Here is a 12013-nt window from a genome sequence, read left to right as displayed (position 1 = left end):
GTTCCACACTCAACACAAGGCCCAGCACGGGGCTAGAACCCACGAACCATGAGATCATGACCTGAGCCGATATCAAGAGTTGGATGCTTAACCGAATGAGCCACCCAGGCGCCCCTGTTTGCTAGTTTGTTTTAGACTTAAAAATAAGGAAACGCTGAGGCGCCTGGGTGGTTAAGTGTCTGACCTCGGCTCAGGTCATGGTCTCACAGTTAGTGAGTTCGAACCCCACATCGGGCTCTGTGCCGACAGCTCGGAGCCTGGAGCCTGCTTCGGATTCTGTGTCTCCCTCTCTCTCTGCTCCTCCCCCACTCTGCTCTGTCTCTCTCTCTCTGTCTCTGTCTCTCTCTCTCTCAAAAATGGATAAACATTTTAAAAAAATTAAAAAAACAAAAAAAAAACAACACTGAGTTCCTGATGAGGACTTACCAGAAAGATACAGATACCGGCTTAAAGAGAGGCAGAGAATTAAGAGAGACAGAGAGAAGGGAAAGAAAAAAACCCAGATATTTGTGGATTATAAGTCATTGAATGAGCTAAAACTCCGCGGAACGCCTACTCGTAGAGATAAATGAATTTGTAAACGTGGGGAGGACAGCTCTTTGTTGCTGTGGAGTTGGCAGCTGGGGGTGGGGGAGGGGTGGTGGCCACAGGCTGGACTGGGAACAAGGTGCGTGCATCTCGTCCCAAGGGAGACCGCAGCCCTGCGGTGGGCAACCTGGTGCCCAAACCAAACGTGACCCGCGTTGCGATACACTGACGTTACGTGCTTCCCGATGAGAAGTCCCGAGAAGGACATATGTCACTTCCTGAGGATTCCTGCCAAGTGATGGGGAGACCTCAGACGGCCCCAACTGAGGGACAGCCTACAAGATAAGTGGCCTCGGTGGAGATCTGGAAGCGCGGCGGCTGGGAGTTTTTAAAGAGACCTGACAGCTGTGTGGTTCTGCGCTCGATCCTGAGCTGGGGAGACAGCTGCACGGGACTCTGTTGGTGACATTGGAACAGAGGCCGTGTCGCACTTCCCGATGTTGATAGTTGCACTGTGGTTGTGACAGAGAATGTCCTTGTTCTTTGGAAATTCACACTGAGGTAGTTAGGGGTAAAGGGCTGTCTCCACCTGGATCTCCAACAGCTCGGAGGGTGCGTGCGTGTGTGTGCGTGTGTGTGCGTGTGTGTGCGTGTGTGTGTGCGTGTGTTCAGAGAAAGGATGGGCACAAGGAGGAGAGGCAGGATGATCTAGCAAACGGGCAGAGTGTACACAGATGTCCAGTGAATCTGGGTAAAGGATGTGCTCTTGTAACCCTTGTGCAAGTTTGAAGTTATAGGAAAATGAAACGTTTCCCCCCCCAGGACGGCACGTAGAGCCCTAAGAAAGGGGCAGTTTCAGAGCCTGGCCCATCCCGCTGCGGCTTCAGTGACACTGGCGTCTTGTGCTGCCCTGGTGCACACGGGGGCCCGGGGCCCGGAGACACGGGGGCCGGAGAGGAGCAGAGTCCAGCTGCTGTGGCGGTCCCCGTCCCCATGGGCTTCGGAAACGTGAGGGCACAAAGGACGTTGAGAGGGAGGCAGGAGCCGTGGGCAGGCTTCATCTCGGTGCCCTCCTGGAGATGTCGGGAGGGATTGGACATCCGTGTGGTGGGACCGTGTGTGCACCGGTGCGTCCGCAGGAGCATCCGCGGACCACAGCCCGGAGCCACGTCCTGCCCCCTGTGGGTCGTGCAGATGAAACTCCAGCGACGCAGTCCCGCTCTGCTCTGACCCAGAAGTGCGGCCCTTCGTTCCCCAGCCTGTACCAGGCAGTTTTTGCTGAACGCTTTCCCATTTTTAAAAGATCGGTCTGTTTACGGGATTTCCAAAACTTTCAAGATACATCGGGAAATACGAGCTCGAAAGCCTCGTGATTATTATAAAAATCTACGGGTACTTGTTCCCTTTACCACCGCCGGTTTAACAGAGCGCAGACCCGGAAGGAGAGCAGCCTGTCGCCTGTCGGAGGGCCCTGCCGTGGGCACGTGGCCCTCCCAGCACACAGCTTCTGTAGCCGGGCTCGGGCAGACTAAATAATTCACGTTCCGCGAGCAGCAGCGGGCCGAACATCCCGCTGTGAATTATGCATGTGTCTTCGGGCTGCTTTGTGCGAGGACGCTATTGGTTTCCTCTGCGTGGGCCTGGAGGGGGAGAGGCGCCCCTGTGGGCCCGCGGCCCGCGGCCTGGGGTCGCTGGGGAGTGTGCTGACCGGCCTCCTGGGGGAGCGTGAGCCGGGAACAATGTCCCTGTGTGTGGCCCGAGCCTTTGCCCGGGGCCCCGGGGGCCGAGCCGCCTGACCCTGGTATGGATTCGGAGGGGTGGTTTGCGGTGAATGGTTGGAAGTATTTGGTTAAGTGGCATCACAGTGGCTCTTATCGGCTCCACCCAGGTAAAGTCCCTCTGGTCTGCGCGCCTTGGCTTCTTGTCGGGGGCTGGCTGGCAGCCTTCAGGTATGTCTGCGGAGGGGGCTGGGTCGCCGGGGGCAGTGACCCCGCACAGGGACCCGGACTTGCGAGGGACGTACGTTAAGGCGTGTGAGATCGCGGCCTGGACGGGCGTGCGGCGAGGTGGCTCCCAGAACCTGGTGTGGCAGAACGGGCCACGAAGTTTTAGTACGAGGGCACTGTTGACCCCGTTTGTGACACGACTGCCCGGCCAGCTTGAAGGTGGCGGCTTTCCTAGCTTTTGGCCGGCCTGAAACGGACTTCAAAAGACCTTTCTCTCCAGGAAAGCGTTTCTTCGGCTTCACCTGGTCCACTGACAGAGGAAAACAGCAAAAACGAAAACAAAACAGACCTGGGAAACGCTGTCCAGCGTGACCCTCCAGCCCGGGGGGGGGGGTGGTGTGCTCCGTGGACCCGCCTTCTCCTTTGGTTAGCGTGGAGAGAGTCTCCGGCAGGGAGTTCGGCGCTGGCTCTGCCCGCCTCCCGTCTGGCCCGGGGCTGGCAGGGCTTTGGCGCCAGCTCTCGAGATGGGTTCTTTCAGCACCGTGCCCTGTTTTCCGTGTGTCGAGAACGGTCCCGGGGCGATCTGAGGGCGGAGCAGAGGGCCAGGTGCCTGGCCCTGGCGGTGGGGACGCATGGATGGTGCGGGCACCTGCAGCCCGCGTGAACAGCACCTAGCGTGGCCACGCTCCGGGGTGCCGGCACCGCCCCCCCCACCCCCCGGCCCCGGGCCTCGGCGCACTCCTGACAAGCTTCTGGGAGATCTTTCGGGTAGACAACTCGGCCTTGACGTGCTCTGTGTGGCCCGCGGTTGTCCCCACTTTGCAGAGCAAGCGTGTTCCTCGAGACCGGGCCGTCAGGAGAGAAATGGCCACGTCCAGGCCTCCATCGGCGTGTGGCCTGCCCCGCGGGTGACCGGGAGCGTCCTTCAGGGTCGTGGTGTCCCGTGTCCCCTCCCCGAGCTCCACCGGTGCTGGGGCTGAGGCCCAGCGGGCATTTGCGGTGTTTCGATGAGGAACAGACAGAAGGGGCTCAGCTTTCGGTCCCGTGGTGCGGGGAGCCTGGCGGCAGGATGATTCTCCCCAGCTCTTCGGGGTCCTGTGAGAGCCGGGGCCCGGGGCCTGCGTGCCTGCAGAAGTGGGTTTTCAGCCACCATGACTCTTCCCCTCATTTCCTGCACATGAGTCTTCCCGGCCTTCTCTCAAGGGACGGTCCTTGCCGGCGACCCCAAGGTGTGCCGGGGCAGCGGCCCAGCCCCTCGTGGGGCGTGACACGCGGGCTGGCCAGGCGTCAGGATTTTCCTTCCTTTAATTTTCAAGTTTCTTTCTCCGCTAGACTTTTCCAGTGTCAGTCGTTGATCTGTGAGTCTTAAAAAAGTGAGGATTGGCCGGGTCCTAAAAATGAGCTTACTCAAAATATGGGTCATCTGTCACTCTGTTCGTTCAGCAGTGTCCTTCACTCGTTCACCCTCGCCCTCAGCCCGCAGCCCAGCCCAGGGCGCGGCGACAGGCGTCTCTCCTCCCTGCGGTCCGCGTGTCTGGGGAGCAAGGAAGGCGGGTGCTCCAAATCGCTGCTGCTTGCGTGCCTGGAGCCCAGACACCTTTTTTATTTGAGGAGCAGAAGCGCCAACACCCTTGATGGATGGGGTTCGGGTGCTCTGTCAGTTTGCAGCTCGTCTGCCTCTTTGCCGCCCTGTCCTCACGACCCCGTTTACCTGCATCCTCCCAGGGACCGAGCTCAGGGCCAACGGACCTGTGAAGGAAAAAAGTGCCCTCTTGACCTTCCCTTATTTTTCACTGCCCCCTAGGGTGTATGGTTCACACTGTGTGGCCTTACCGCCTTTCCTGGCCCTCACACATTTCCCCTAAGCCCATACATACCAGCTGTGGGGCTGTGAGCCGAGCCTCTTCTGCCCCAGGGCCTTTGCACATCTGGTCCCTCACGGAAGGCTTTTCCAGCTCCCCTGAGGCCAGTTACCTCTGTCCACCCTTCCGTTCCCAGTTCAGCCCTTATTGCCTCAAGGAAAAAAGCTGGAGGAAGAGTGTTTTGGTGCTCGTACTTAACAGACTGGCTTTTTAAAATTTATCGTTTAGAGAGAGAGAGAGCATGAGTGCGGGAGAGGGGCAGAGGGAGAGAGAGAGAATCTTAAGCGGGCTCTACACTCAGCACCACCCTGGGATCCTGACCTGAGCTGAAATCAAGAGTCGGACACTTCACCGCCTGGGCCACATAGGTGCCCCGTTAACAGACTGTCTTATGTTTTTTTTTTTAACTTTTAATGTTTATTTTTGAGAGACAGAGAGAGCATGAACAGGGGAGGGGCAGAGAGAGAGGGAGACACAGAATCCGAAGCAGGTTCCAGGCTCCGAGCCGTCGGCACCAAGCCCGACGCGGGGCTCGAACTCACAAGCCACGAGATCATGACCTGAGCCCAAGTCGGACGCTCAACCAACTGAGCCACCCAGGCGCCCCTAGACTGCTTCAAAAATTACTTCATTTTGTGAGAATCACCTCATTTATGAACGTAAAATATAGCAGAAAGGCGCCTCAGACCCAACCCGTTAGATACAAGATGGCTTGTGGTTTAACGTCAGCTTTAGCCCCTTGTGGGTGAAACCAGACGCGTCTGCACGTGGTGGGGAGCATCTCAAACCCCTACGCAGTGACTGTCCACACGGTCCTTCCGGTTTTCTTTGCTCTTTTGGCCTTTGTCGTGTTGATGTGCAGGTGCCCTCAAATATGAAGACGATCAGTCCTTCGTGTAATGGATCATGGCTATTTCCCCACACTTTGTCTTTTGACTTAGTTTATGGTGTTTGTTTCACGTTCATTCCTTACCGAGGCCCAGCCCACACGACATTATGTTAGTTGAAGGCGTACGACGTGGTGACTTCACATGTGCGTGGGTCGTGGCACGGTCACCACGGTGTCGTCACCGCCTGCCGTTCCAGAGTCTTTTCTTGTGACGGAACCTTTAAGATCTGCTCTCTTCACCGCTTTCAGAGATACAACGTGGTGCTCTCAGCTGCGGTCGTTGTGCTGTGCACGACATCCCAGCACTGTTGTGTAACTGGGAGCTTGTACCTTGTGACCCCTCACCTCCCTTCACCGCCCGTCACCGTCGCCACAGACCGCGGTTTTTGCGCGGTCTGTGGATGCGTCTCGTCCCTCGCCACTCCGGGCTGTGTCTTCTTGTCCACAGTGTCTCCAGTTCGATTTTCTGACGCGTAAATCTTTGGTCCAGGTGAGATTGATTTCAGTGTGCCGGAAGGGATCCGACTTGATTATTTTTCAGGTGGTTTTCCAGTCGTCCCAGGACGAGCCGTGTGGCGCCAGCAGGGCGGGGGTGGTGGAGGGGCCGGCCCGCCACCCGGCCCTGCTTTGGTTTGTTTTTCCATGTGAACTTTTACACTCAGTTCATCTGGCTCGGTTTTTTGTTTTTTTTTGTTGTTGTTGTTGACAGAGTGTGAGCAGGGGCCAGGGGGGACAGGGGGAGAGAGAGAGAACCCCAAGCAGGATCCGTGGTCAGCACAGAGCCCAAGGCGGGGCTCGATCTCAACAACAGTGAGACCATGACCTGAGCCAAAGTCAAGAGTCGGGTGCTCAACCGACTGAGCCCCCCAGGCGCCCCTCAGCTTGTCCTATTCTAATAAACGTCTACTGGGACATGTATTGGGGTGATATGTTAATCTAGGGAGAGTTACCACGTGTGGGTCTTGCCCTCATCGCTGTGGTTACTTGACCCAAATCAAACACAGCCAGCGAGTCTGTGTGGCCTGTATCGCGTGAGTGTAAAACGGCCAGTTTTCTGCGTGTGGGGGGGGGGGGGGGGGGTGGGGGTGGGGAGGGGGCGGTTCTGTGCGCGGGGGACTGGTTACCAGGGTGACGGTGGAGCTGCCGGGACCCCTCGCGGCCGGCCGTGCCGTGCTAAGAGTGTAGCAGGTGGTGCACACGGGCCCTGGGGTGAGCTTCACATCTCGCACGTGAGTTCCGGGCCTGCCTCAGGTCCGGGAGAGCGGTGCGTGCACTGCACCACGAGGCTCACACGTCCCATGTGCGGCTCTACGGAGCCCCGGAGAAGTATCCCAGCTGTCTTTCTTCCGACCTTGTCCCATCTCATCTCATTGACGTGTTTTCTATAGCAGTTTAAGTTATTACTCTTTGACTTTATGTTTTTCTTTTCTTTTCCCATCCGAGTGCTTCTTCAACTTCGAATGTCCTGTCCCAGCGGCCCCGAGCCACCAAGCGGGTCCGATTTGACCGACCCCGGGGGGTTGCCTTCTTGGCCCTCCGCCCTCTGGGCCTCCTCGAGGCCATCTGGGCTGCGGTTGTGTTGTGGCGCCCGCGGGCGCGGCCTGTGCCCACTGCTCCCCGTGCGGCCGCCGGTGGGCATCAGAACTCAGGGCGGCTCCCCGCTGCCCCGCCAGCTCTCACTCTCCCCGTGTCCGGCCCCTCGGCAGCAAGGAGGTACATTTGCACTGCTGGGCTTAGAGCCGGAGCCGACCGGCCAGTCCCCTGGGCTCCTCCCGCCGCCAGCCCGGGGGCCGACTGCGCGCAGCAGCACGGGGAGGGGCACGGGGCGCAGCGCACGAACCCTGTTGCATCAGTCAGGGTGCTCCTCTAGACTTCGTGCCCTCCTTTCCCGCGTCATCTGGGGTCCACAGGCTGCGGCCCGGCCTCCGGTCTCCTTGGTGTTGGGACCGGGGGTGGGGGGAGCAGCCCGGCGTGGGACCGTGGGGCGAGCCGTCCGCACAGAAGGGAGCACGTCCGGGGCACAGTGTGCGTCTGGCCCTGCTCCTGGCCAGCCGGCACCCGCCCCCTCGGGTTTTGCCGACCAGGACTGCCGGGTCGGGGGGAGGCCCAGCCCGCTGCTGACGTGAGGTGGGAGACGGTGACGTGGGGCTCCCCAAACACTCCCCTGCCCTTTGTGAAGGGAGCGGGCTATTCGGGGATTCGCGTAAAGCGTGAGGGAACCCAGGCTGTTCGGGGCTATTTTGTAGACGCTCGGGAACTGTGGTGTTTTCTGCGCCGGGCCGGCTTCTCACCGGCTGTCCCGACAACACGCGTGGTCACGGAGTCATGGTACGTTTGGAGGGTAGGCCGCACATTCTACAGGGAGACCGTGTGCAGGACGGGACACACGCGTGTGCTTGCCCACGGCACGCATCCCCCCCACCCCGGCACAGAACCCCTTGCGCTCTGCTCGCCCACGGTGACCCGGCACCTCCCGAGCTCACGGACGGGGTCGCCCGGGAGCCCTGTTGTGTCTGCGGCGTGGGCTTGGCGCGCCCGCTCCGTGTGTGTGCGTGTGGCCGCATGAGGGCCGGGTTCGTCTCGCCCTGTGCCCTGTGCCCAGGCCAACGCTGGGCACGCTGTAGGCGCTCGGTGCGTTTTGTTGGCTGAGTGTGTGTTTTAGAGCAGACGCCCGGGGAGAGCCCCTGGCGGCCGCCCGGAAGGCCGGGCCGGGCGCTGCCGGGCGGCGTGGAGGACGCATGTGCAGGTGGGGTCTGTGCTGGTCCCGCAGAGCTGGCCGGCGCTGACCTGAAGGACCGCGCGAGCGACCACAGCCTCAGCAGCAATGCCAGCCTCCCCAGCGTCCAGAGCTGCAGGCGCCTGCGCGAGAGGAGGGCCGCCAGCTGGGCCGTGTCGTTCGAGCGCCTTCTGCAGGACCCTCTTGGCGTCCGCTACTTCTCTGTGAGTAGGGGGTGGTCACGGGGCCCGGGGGCCGTTTGCTCCCTCCGCCAGGGGCTCCTCAAGAAGGACCTGGGGCGCACACCCCAAGGTCGGCAGCGGTGGAGTCGCCGAGCGGCCTCCCGCGGGGGCCTCCCCCTGGCCCCCTGCTCGTCGCACGGGAGACCGGGGCTGGAGGGGGCCTCTGCCCAGCTCGGCCCTGGCTCTGCGTGGAGGGTCTCCCCGCAGCGGCGAGCACGGAGCCTCCTGTCAATGCTTAGCGGAGCTCCACATGGCGAGCGCGGCTGCTGGGAAGGGTGTCCTGCCTTTGAGGGAACGGCGGCGAACACCAGCACGGTCCCTAAAGTGCGGGCAGCTTTCAGTCTGTGGTCCGCGGCCCTCGGGGAGGCTGGGGAGAGACGCCTCTGCCCCCGGTGTCTGTGGAAGGCAAACCAAAGCGAAGAGCGGGAGCGAGGCGACAGCTCGGGAGGAGGGCGGATGCCGGCGACGGGCTGGTCGCACGTGAAGGCTAATCGGTGGTGTTTTTCTTAGGATTTCCTAAGGAAGGAATTCAGTGAAGAAAACATTTTATTCTGGCAGGCCTGTGAATACTTTAACCATGTTCCTGCACACGACAAGAAGGAGGTAAGTTTGCTCACGCCTGGGGAGTGGGAAGCTCTCGCCGTGGGCTAGACCCCAGGGCGGTCTGAGGTCGACGTGACTGTGTTCTCATGGGGTTACTGAGAGACGCTTCTTTTTCAGCCTAACTTGCTCAATACACGTGATGTTTAATTTTGCCTGAACGTGGTTGACGTGAGCGCCCGTGAAACTTCTTGCCGCGGACGTGCTGCCGCTCCGCGTGTTGGAAGGGGACTTAGATCCCCGGGCAGGAGCACGCCCTGAGCGTGTGTGTTCGTGCGGCTCCCCTGCCCACGCCTCACCTGCCACCAGAGAAGCCCCCGCGGGCGCTGGCCCCGGTCCACGGCGCGGGCCCTCCGTCCCGCCGCGGATGAGGCCTCTTGTCTGCCCGGCACACGCTGTGTGGCACGGATGAGTCCCCGCTTGCTGAGACCACACGCGCGAAGCGCCACGTGCGGGACGGCCCCTCGGTGCCCCGGGGCCCCAGCGGCGCCGGCTGGAGAAAGTCAGGGAGGAGCCTGTTCGGCGGGAGGTTTCCTCCCGGCTCGACCTTCGTTTACTCAAGCAGGCAGTATTTACTGGGCCCTAGGGAAGCGCGTCTGCCCCGCTGGGCCCGCGTCGGGCGTTTGGAACGCGGAGACCAGCAGCACGCTTGCACGTCGGGGGAGCCCGCGGCCCGCGCTTCCCGCCCACGCCCGTGTCCTGTCAGCTCTCCTACAGGGCCCGCGAGATCTTCAGCAAGTTCCTGTGCAGCAAAGCCACCACCCCCCGTCAACATCGACAGCCAGGCCCAGCTGGCAGATGACATTCTCAGTGCTCCGCACCCCGACATGTTCAAGGAGCAGCAGCTCCAGGTAAATGTGCCTCGGTTCCCCGCGGGGACGCCTCGCCAGGGTCCTCTCCGCGGGGAGGGGTGCCCACAAGCGGGCGGCCAGCCCGGGGGGAGGGGTGCCCACGGAGGTGGATGCGATGGGCGGAGCCCTGTGTCTCCCACCAGGCTTGTCTCGGTTGGGGGCGGGGGGGGGGGGCATCGGTGGGGCCGTGACATAACCGGCCACGAGCCCTGTCTGTGGTCGCTCGGACGCACACCTTTGTGTGACGTCTCAGGTCCGCGGGTGCCGACGTGTGGGCGTGTTCCGAGTTTTTTTCAGTCCCGGGATGTCACTGTGATTAAAAGGGCGCGCTGTCATTTATCACAATAACGAGCGTTGTTTGTCAGGGCGCACGACCCACCAGCCTCCCCAGGGAGCACGCCTGTTGCTAAATCGTATGAATGGCGGGGAAAGTAGTGGAGGAAGGAAAGTGTTTCCAAGGCAGTTCTCGCTTCCTCCAGATTCCCAGTTACGTCTGGTTTCACTCTTATCTAACAAAGCGGGGCCTGTCCAGGACCGCCCGGGAGATGCCCGGAGTCTGCTCCTGGTGCCGACTTCCCGTGAGTGGTTGGGGTTCACGGAGCCGGAGAGTGAGGAAGAGGCTGGCGTGGCCCGAGCACCCCTGTGCGGCGGCCGCGGCAGGTGGGCCCGGGGGCCGAGCGCTCCAGTGGCTCGTCAAGCTACAGCGTGCCGCGTGTGCCCCACAGATCTTCAACCTGATGAAGTTCGACAGCTACACGCGCTTCCTCAAGTCCCAGCTGTACCAAGAGTGCATCCTGGCCGAGGTGGAAGGCCGCTCGCTCCCGGACGCACAGCAGGTGCCCAGCAGCCCGGCCTCCAAGGGCAGCGTCAGCTCAGAGCACTCCGGCGTGTCCACGCCCAAGAAGGTGCCCGTGCGCCCGCTGCGTCTTCTGGGCGGAGGGGAGTGCCGGGGGGGGTGTGGCTGGGGGGGGGGGGGAGGATGGGAAAGGGGTAGCACGCATCGCCAGATCGCTAGGACCCAGCCCTCCTGGGACGCATCCTGTGCCCGGGGCAGGGGGCAGGGGGCAGGGGTTCCATTCGCGGTGGTGCTGCCCTCCGGCTGTCGAAGGGTCCGGGCCATCCCACAGACCCGCCTACAGCCCTCTTCAGCTTCCCTTCACACTTGACGTAACGTTAAAACAATGTTATGCTGGGGCGCCTGGGCGGTTCAGTCGGTTGAGCATCCGACTTCGGCTCATGTCGTGATCTCACGGTTCCTGGGTTTGAGCCCATGGGCTCAGAGCCTGGAGCTGCTTTGGATTCTGCATCTCCCTCTCTCTGCCCCTCCCCTGCTCATGCTCTGTCTCTGTCTCTCTCTCTCTCTCAAAAATAAACACACATTTTAAAAAGTTTAAGTAATGTTACGCTGTCTTAACGTCTCTGTTTGATGATAGTTGAGTGGAAAATCGAGATCAGGAAGATCCCTGAATGAAGAGCTGGGGGACGAGGACAGCGAAAAGAAACGGAAAGGAGCGTTCTTTTCCTGGTCCAGGACCAGGAGCACCGGGCGGTCGCAGAAGAAGAAGGAGCACGGCGACCACGCAAACGGTGTGTGGTGGCGGATGGGGTGGCCTGGCCGGGGTCTGCCGGCGGTGTGCAAGGGCACGTCCGGGGCACACGCAGAGCGCGGCTCTGTGTCCGCGGGCGTCGCCCTTTGGGGGCAGGCCAGCCGGAGTGAAAAGGGTGGCTTCGGTGCCGTTTGCAAAAGGGGGTGAGGGTGCATTCCAGCCCACTCCCCACTCGGCCAGGGCACCCTGCGGGTGGGCCTGGCGTGACATCCTCTCCGGCCCTCCCGGTAGGAAATGGGGGAGACGAGACAACACAAGTGTCCTGCCTTCTCTGCACCCAGACAGCCTCTCGGTTTCCTGCCTGGGCGGCTTTCTAGGTGTGTGTAGGGGTGTGTGAGCCTTTGTAATTTTTTAAAATGTAGTACCATAGTTGGGGTATCCCGCATTTTCAAAATTGTAACTCTGTATTATTGTAGATGTTGTAGGTCGCCCATTCTAGATATTTTCTCCGTTGGCTTCTTTCTTACATGTAGCTCAGCAGTGACAGAGGGACAGGCTCCTCCTGGGAGGCGGGGCAGAGGGTTGAAAGCAGCTTCTGACGAGGCAGAGAGCAGTCTACAGTTTACACGGGCAGGGCAGGCATGAGGCGGAAAGGCCCTGGAACCGCGTTTATGGAGGGAGCACAGGCAGGGAGCGCTGGAGAGGGACAGGTGGTGGCAGCTCCCAGGACGGGGCCCGTGCCGTGCCAGGCGGCCTGCGTAGGGTACGTTCTGTGTCCTTCTCAGAGCAGCCGGCGAACCGAGTCCTCTTGCGCCCATTTGACAGACTGCAG

General features: G+C 61.0%; 1 protein-coding gene across 1 annotated transcript in view; it reads left to right on the top strand.

Moving 5' to 3' along the window:
• Positions 1-12013, top strand: part of RGS12 (regulator of G protein signaling 12) — a 119586-nt gene that overhangs the window by 89320 nt on the left and 18253 nt on the right. Inside the window, 6 exon segments of the mRNA XM_019453817.2 lie at positions 7996-8165; positions 8694-8786; positions 9490-9546; positions 9548-9634; positions 10360-10539; positions 11068-11221. Coding sequence (XP_019309362.2) covers positions 7996-8165; positions 8694-8786; positions 9490-9546; positions 9548-9634; positions 10360-10539; positions 11068-11221 — 741 coding nt within the window.

This window comes from Panthera pardus, unplaced genomic scaffold, assembly GCF_024362965.1.
Source record: "Panthera pardus isolate Hobbes unplaced genomic scaffold, ASM2436296v1 HiC_scaffold_13, whole genome shotgun sequence".
NCBI classification, from domain to species: domain Eukaryota; kingdom Metazoa; phylum Chordata; class Mammalia; order Carnivora; family Felidae; genus Panthera; species Panthera pardus.
Note: the sequence above shows the minus strand (reverse complement) of the source record. Positions and strands in the feature narration are given on the sequence as shown.